This window comes from Lampris incognitus, chromosome 14 (assembly GCF_029633865.1).
Source record: "Lampris incognitus isolate fLamInc1 chromosome 14, fLamInc1.hap2, whole genome shotgun sequence".
NCBI lineage: Eukaryota > Metazoa > Chordata > Actinopteri > Lampriformes > Lampridae > Lampris > Lampris incognitus.
This window is the reverse complement of record NC_079224.1, coordinates 47,678,633-47,686,751: the sequence shown is the minus strand read 5'-3', so window position 1 is coordinate 47,686,751 and position 8,119 is coordinate 47,678,633. Positions and strand designations below refer to the sequence as shown.

The 8,119-nt window shown below is 43.3% G+C and overlaps 1 protein-coding gene across 1 annotated transcript in view; it reads left to right on the top strand.

The window, feature by feature from the left end:
* The window catches only part of lamc1 (laminin, gamma 1), a 107,095-nt gene that overhangs the window by 73,407 nt on the left and 25,569 nt on the right, over window positions 1-8,119 (top strand). The window contains exons 5-8 of the mRNA XM_056293945.1: window positions 2,460-2,596; window positions 3,658-3,780; window positions 6,316-6,505; window positions 7,916-8,028. Of these exons, the coding sequence (XP_056149920.1) occupies window positions 2,460-2,596; window positions 3,658-3,780; window positions 6,316-6,505; window positions 7,916-8,028 (563 nt within the window). The remainder of the gene's footprint in view (window positions 1-2,459; window positions 2,597-3,657; window positions 3,781-6,315; window positions 6,506-7,915; window positions 8,029-8,119) is intronic.

The following is an 8,119-nucleotide window of genomic DNA, read 5'->3' as shown; positions in this document are numbered from 1 at the left end:
TGTACCAGGGGTTAAAGGTCACATGTCCGGTGTTGGGGGAAGAAAAGCTTTTCGACCGACATGTGCTCTTATGTGAACTGATGGAAAAGAGCTTTGGAAGTGAAGTCATACTTTTATTCAGGCTTCAGGAACAATTTATTTGTCAATTCGTCTTGTGCACTACATACACGAAAGAAACGAAATTCCTTTTCCCAGCCCACAGCAACACACACAGCAACACACAAACAACGCCGCCAAAAACACCCACACCAAAAAACCTCCAAAAACACCTCCAAAAACAGAGAGAACCAAGCAAAAAGAAAAAAAAAACAGTCAACAACACGGTCCACCCAGTACAGCACAGTCCAGAAACTCCACCGTCCAGGAGAAGGAAGACCAGCCAGGATGACTGTTGGACCTGCCGGTCTGCATGGGCTAGCAGTTAGCTTAGCCTGCCCCGCGTCCATGTCCTGTCAGACCGCCCGCGGCGTTCCCTCCTCGGGCCCACAGGACGCAGCAGACCAGGCTCTCTCAGCCGAGCCAGCGCCAGCTCTCCCAGCCAAGCGAAATCGACGATCAAAATAAAAAGTCCACACGATGACACAAACTTAGACGTGGGTAAAGACACTGCGTAATCGCCACCGGCCAGGTGAGGCCGCCGCAAACGCCAGTCCACGCCGCCATCGTCCCATGTTCCCTTAGAGTCTGTGTATGTGTATGTGTTTGTGTGTGCATGTGTGTGTCCGCCTGCCTCTCTCTCTCGTTTGTGTGAGGCAAGTCCACATTCCCATCCTACTAGGCCAGGAAGTCTCTGTTCCTGGAATATTCCTATTAATACTGGAATATTCAGGAAGTCTGTATTCCTGGCCTCGGTGGTCAAGTTTGGCCGACAGGGAACTGGCTATTTCTTCCATAGGGAGTAATTAGTTCGGACGGAATGTGGCGTAACCAGAGAGTCACAGGTCTGATGGTTGTGGGAGCTGCTGATAACAGATCGCATTAAAATGATGCTGAACCCACCGCTGGCTGTCCATGACCTTTGACCCCACAAGATGAGTTGACCTCACGGGATGGATTTAGATGCGTTTGATCGGGAATCTTTACGTGTTTGAGGAGTAAAAGTGGTTGCAAAGCAGCGCCAGGTTACTTTTTACACTTAAACGTCAGTAAATTCATTTGGGTGCTGTAGTGTGAAGGCCCGGGGAAGATGACTCAGATCCATGGAGACCAGGTCTCCAGGAGTCCTGGTCCGCATTTTGTCATGATGTCTCTGTAATATACGGATCGCTTCACCGCACACAACTGGGCGTAGCAGTGTCCATCTACCTCGTCTGTGGACACCGCTGCTCTTCTTTCAGTAGTCTCGAGCTGAGGCTTGTAAATAAAGGCACGTATATTGTGGCGACACTATGAAGGGTAAAAAAAGCCCCTTGGTTGCGTTGGTGACGGCTGACGTAAAAGATGCGGCCAAAATCCACAAAGACTAACACTAGAACGACCAAGGTGGTCATTTAAAAAAAAAAAGATGCAGACCCGCCGCTCCCCGAATGCTCCTAAAACTGCACATATTTGTATTAAAACGAGTTTTGGACCAATTGCACACAAAAGAAGTTATGATCCGATCTGCCTAAAACCACCATGGGCGGTCAACAACACCGTCTCGTAATGTGCGCGTGATGGTGTGCGTCATGTCAGTATTTATGACGTGTGTTGGTGGCGTCATTTCCTTCGTGAAGTTCGTTGCCCTGTCCTAGAAACACACTAGCGTCCTCCAGTGGAGAGAAATAGTCTGAACTTAATGTGGGATGATGTCCAACATGTCTGGGCACAGACGCCGTTACGGACGCACCATGACAACCACCGAGGCCTTGCAGTATTTACAGGCGTTGGACAGCGGCCATTTTAAATTGTTTGTATTAAAGTTGTTTAAATGTTAATTTTGGTGTCAGTTAGTGTCCTAACAGACACCCTAACATATGTATTGCATTAATATCTCAAATGGGTATTTATCTTGACACAATATGGAGTTTGAAACCGGCCGTCATGTTGACCGCCCACGGTCGTTTTAGGTAGGAGGGAAATCCCGGCCGTTCCGGCGTTAAATCCACAGCACTACCAAAACATACAGAAGTTACAGAGTCTGTCCCCATGGTCTGATCGCTTGGCTTCCCTCAAACCTGTTGAGTCAGAGGTCTCCATCATCATCATCAGCTGTAACACCAGCATAACAACCCGGGAACAATAAGCAGGTCAAAGGTCAAACCCACGACAGCCTGAACAAAAGTTTGAGTGATGAGTTTGATGACTCCTGTCTGAATGACGAGGCAGGAGGTGCATTTGGAGGGTCGGAGTTTGTGGTTTCAGGAGCAGAGGAAGGTTGACGGAGGGACGGGGGTGTGAGGCGTTTGTTGAAGCAGTGTGTTCTCACATGGTGTTGTAGTCAAACGGACTCTCCTGTCTCTCTTCTGCTTTGGTCTAAGGTGTAAGTTGGGTTTCTTCAACCTGGATCCCCAGAACCCGCAGGGCTGCACGCCCTGCTTCTGTTTCCAGCACTCCTCTGTGTGTGACAGTGCTGAGGGCTACAGCGTCCACACCATCACCTCCACCTTCGACAGAGGTACACCAACGCTAACACTAACGCTAACAGGCAACGACGAGTTGTAGTAGACTGCCTAGGAAATGCCTTCATGTTGTCTTGTACCTGCCCTGGTGTCTGGTGTCACTGTCTCAGCGTGTCAGAAGTACACGTTACGAAACTGTCGCTCAAAAAAACTGCTAACAGTTTCAACACTCCTAATTCACTTCAATGTGTGCTCCCCTCTTCCTTGAGCTAACTTGAGCTAACTTGCCGCCTTGAGGCTAACGACATCCAGTGACATCCAGCTAAAGGTGCTAACAGGGTTTTCTTGGTTGAATGAGCTAGCTAGGGTGGAAATTAATTAGAAAATTTGATGGCATTCAGTATGTCATGGAAAAATATATCATTATTTTAATTTATTATTATTATATTTTATTTAATTATTTGTTATTTTAATTATCATTTATTTATTTTTAAATGTTTATCATATAATTTTATATTTCTATTTCTATTGTATATTATATCATATATAGTATGACATACTGTATATTTATATTATTATACTTTGATGTTATTTATTTTTATTTAATGGATGTTATATATTATGTTTTAGTTTTATTTTATTAAAGTTTTTAATTTTATTTATTTATTTTTAAAAGTGTTATATAATTTTATATTAGTTACATTTATATTATATATTATGTAATATATTATTGTGGAAACATGATCTGCTGTGGTGAACCCTAATGGGAACAGCCGGAAGTAGTAGTAGTAGATTATATAATATATTATCATCATCATCATTATTATTATTACATCATTATATTATATCAATTCCCAACCTGGCTCTCTCCATCTGGCCACCTCACCATCCCCCATGTAACTGGCTCCATGATTCCTCCCTCTCCACCTCAAGCTTGATGTGTGGTGAGCGTTCTGGTGCAACATGGCTGCCGTGCACCACCCAGGTGGTGCTACATGTGAGGTAGCCCCGTCAATCTGAAGCGCTTTGGGTGTCTGGAAAAGTGCTATATATAACTGTAATGATTATGACTATTATTATATTATCATGGTTTGTGTGTGTGTGTTTTTGTGTGTAGGTGATGAGCAGTGGGGGGGGCAGCAGCGTGACGGTTCCAGTGTGGGGGTTCAGTGGTCCCCCAGTGGCAGGGAGGTCTCCCTCATCTCTGAAGACTATTTCCCCATGTACTTCATAGCACCAGGTTCTTTTACACACACACACACACACACACACACACACAGCTCAGTTTGATTTGTCCACCTGCTGTTGAGTCTTAGGTCCAAGTCTTTCCACATCTCCGTTAATAACCTGTATATATATTGGCGGCGCAGTGGTTAGCACGGTCGCCTCACAGCAAGAAGGTCCTGGTTCGAGCCCCAGGGTAGTCCAACCTTGGGGGTCGTCCCGGGTCATCCTCTGTGTGGAGTTTGCATGTTCTCCCCGTGTCTGTGTGGGTTTCCTCGGGGGCTCCGGTTTCCTCCCATAGTCCAAAGACCTGTAGGTCAGGTGACTCGGCCGTACTAAATTGTCCCTAGGTTTGTGTGTGTGTGTGCTGGCCCTGTGATGGCCTGGTGGCCTGTCCAGGGTGTCTCCCCGCCTGCCGCCCGGTGACTGCTGGGACAGGCTGCAGCATCCCTGCGACCCTGAGAGCAGTCAGTGGTTATCTGGGGAACATCTGTGCACCGCCCGACAGTGATAGGCGGTTTTCTAAATCCCCATGTGACCCTTGTGCTGTCGGACCTGAGGGCAGATGGGTACGTGGGGGAGAATTCAGCGTGGTAACGGACTACGACCTGGACACGGCTAGTTTTAAGAGAAATAAGAAACCCATCGCAAAACTGGTGAAAATGCATGGAAGGAAGTGGGTTGTGTCAATGAGTGGAGGGACGTCAGGTCTTACTCAGCAGCACACCTTGGACCCCACAACTGATTGCCCCACAACTATTTACCCCACAACTGATTACCCCACATCTGTTTACCCCACAACTGTTTCCCCCACAACTGATTAGTGTTCATGCAGGAGGAGGACAGGGATCGAATACAAGGGTGTCACGTGGGAGTGGCTGACATGTGGCCGTAGCGTAGTTTACCTGGAGGTTTATTTGAGCTGCAGACAGAGACATACGACATGGAGATACAACATATAGATACAACATGGAGATACAACATGGAGATACAACATATAGATACAACATTATACAACACGGAGATACAACATATAGATACAACATGGAGATACAACACGGAGATACAACATATAGATACAACACGGAGATACAACATATAGATACAACATGGAGATACAACATATAGATACAACACGGAGATACAACATATAGATACAACATGGAGATGCAACATATAGATACAACACGGAGATACAACATATAGATACAACATGGAGATACAACATTATACAACATGGAGATACAACATATAGATACAACATGGAGATTAAACATATAGATACAACACGGAGATACAACATATAGATACAACATGGAGATACAACATATAGATACAACACGGAGATACAACATATAGATACAACACGGAGATACAACATATAGATACAACATGGAGATACAACATATAGATACAACACGGAGATACAACATGGAGATACAACATATAGATACAACACGGAGATACAACATATAGATACAACACGGAGATACAACACGGAGATACAACATATAGATACAACATATAGATACAACATGGAGATACAACATGGAGATACAACATTATACAACATGGAGATACAACATATAGATACAACATGGAGATACAACATATAGATACAACACGGAGATACAACATATAGATACAACACGGAGATACAACATATAGATACAACACGGAGATACAACATATAGATACAACATGGAGATACAACATATAGATACAACACGGAGATACAACATATAGATACAACATGGAGATGCAACATATAGATACAACACGGAGATACAACATATAGATACAACATGGAGATACAACATTATACAACATGGAGATACAACATATAGATACAACATGGAGATTAAACATATAGATACAACACGGAGATACAACATATAGATACAACACGGAGATACAACATATAGATACAACATGGAGATACAACATATAGATACAACACGGAGATACAACATATAGATACAATACGGAGATACAACATATAGATACAACATATAGATACAACACGGAGATACAACATATAGATACAACACGGAGATACAACATATAGATACAACATATAGATACAACACGGAGATACAACATATAGATACAACATATAGATACAACATGGAGATACAACACGGAGATACAACATGGAGATACAACATGGAGATTGAACGTGGGAATATTAAACAACAAGTTAGTAGTAGAAAAATTAAAGCTGACACTCGGAGGTGTCTGCAGGAAAATAAAATAAGGGCGGGGGTTAAAGTACTGTGATTGTAAATAATGTACAGTGCTCGAACTCAAAAAAAGTGATGCATGAGAGACCAGAGAGGAAAGGGGCCCACAGAGACTGCTGATGTGTAGGGCCCAGAGTTTGGTGCTCCACCCCTGCTCATAACACTCGTAAAACTTGTGGACACGTAAAGTCCACGCAGGAAAAACGAGAACTTCCTGCTGTTGATGCTGCAGCCTCCTTGTTCAGGAGGTGGGGGTGACTTAAACGGTCCGGGAGAGTAACGCTCCGTTCTGTGTGGCTCATAAACAGAGAAGTTTCTGGGGAACCAGCTGCTCAGCTACGCACAGAACCTGAGCCTGACCTTCCGGGTAGACCGGCGGGACACGCGTCTCTCCGCCGAGGACCTGGTCCTGGAGGGTGCCAACCTGAGAGCGGCGGTTCCTCTCATCGCCCAGGGCAACGCCTACCCCAGCGAGAACATGCAGACCTACGTCTTCAGGTAGCACCACCGCCGCTCCGCCGTGTTGTGTGCCAGGTTAACAGGTCCGTGTGTTGTCCCGGCAGGAAGTGCTGGACAGACATGAGGCCATGTCTTCTTTTGTCATCAAGTTTTAGTTCAGGTTTCATGTAAACACCAAACAAATATTGGAATAGTATTCCCAAATAGTATATTAATGATGACACAAAGATAAAAAACGAGATGGAGAGAGTTTTATCCGCTTTTGATCAGTACACACACACACACACACACACACACACACACACACACACACACATATAGAGCTGTGTGTATATGCACATATAAACTGACACACACATATATGTACATATATACATACTATATGTACGTATACACACGTGTGTGTGTACATATATATATGTACATATATATGTATATATAGCTTACTGTGGGTATATGCACATATAAACTGACATATATATGTCAGTTTTTTATGTTTATCAGAATACTTTATTCAGCCCCGAGGGGAAATTGGGCTGTTACAGACACTCATGCTCTAGTAACTAAAAACTAACAAGATACAAGATAAGAAAATAGAAACAAGAACAACAGAAACTAATAGAAATAAAAGATAAAACTAGAAATAGAAATAAGAACAAAAAATGTATCCCCACAATAAGTGATATATACATCTATGTATATATGTACATATCGTATGTATATATGTATACATATATGTCAGTTTATACTATGTGTAGCCTATATACACACAATAAGCTATATTTAAGTATATATGTACATATATATTTCCATATATATGTCAGTTTATACTATGTGTAGCCTATATACACAGAATAAGCTTCTTCCCTTCACCACCTCAGTGACATGCCTTCCTAACTTTAATATGTTTCATATTTATATGTAAATGTTCATGTAAATAGCGCAGCAAGTGAGTTCACGTGCTGGGGATGTGTTGTGGGATGCTTTACACAGAGGCAAACGCACAAAAAATTATTTGCAAAGCAGGAGAGCAAAGCCTGGCAGCATGTAAACTCTGAGGAAACAGCATGTTGACATATGTTGATGTGTCACGTGAACAAGGGATTATGGGATAGCAGCTCTCTTTACACAGTGTAATACACAAAATATCATGAGAAACCACTGGTTAGAAATACTTCTAATGTATTCATAAAAAGCTCTGGTTAAAAATACTTCTAATAGAAACCACTGGTTAGAAATACTTCTAATGTATTCATAAAAACCTCTGGTTAAAAATACGTGTAGTATATTGATAGAAACATATAAGGATGAACCGGGCAGTCATGTGACTTGTGTTGTCTTTGCTGAAACGTGTCAGTGTGAGTTGCTGTGTGCAGACTTCAGTGCTGCACAGCAAAGTGATGGAGGTTAGTTGTGATCGCTGGTGTGTTGTGTGTTGTGTGTGTGCAGGCTGCATGACAGTACAGACTACCCGTGGAGACCCCGCCTCAGCCACTCCGAGTTCCAAAAACTCCTCCACAATCTGACCGCCATCAAGATCCGTGGCACCTACAGCGAGAGAAGTACGCCACGTCACACACGAGACAAAACACACAGTACACACACAACATGCAGTGCACACACTATCAGACACACACACATAGAGTTGTTGTA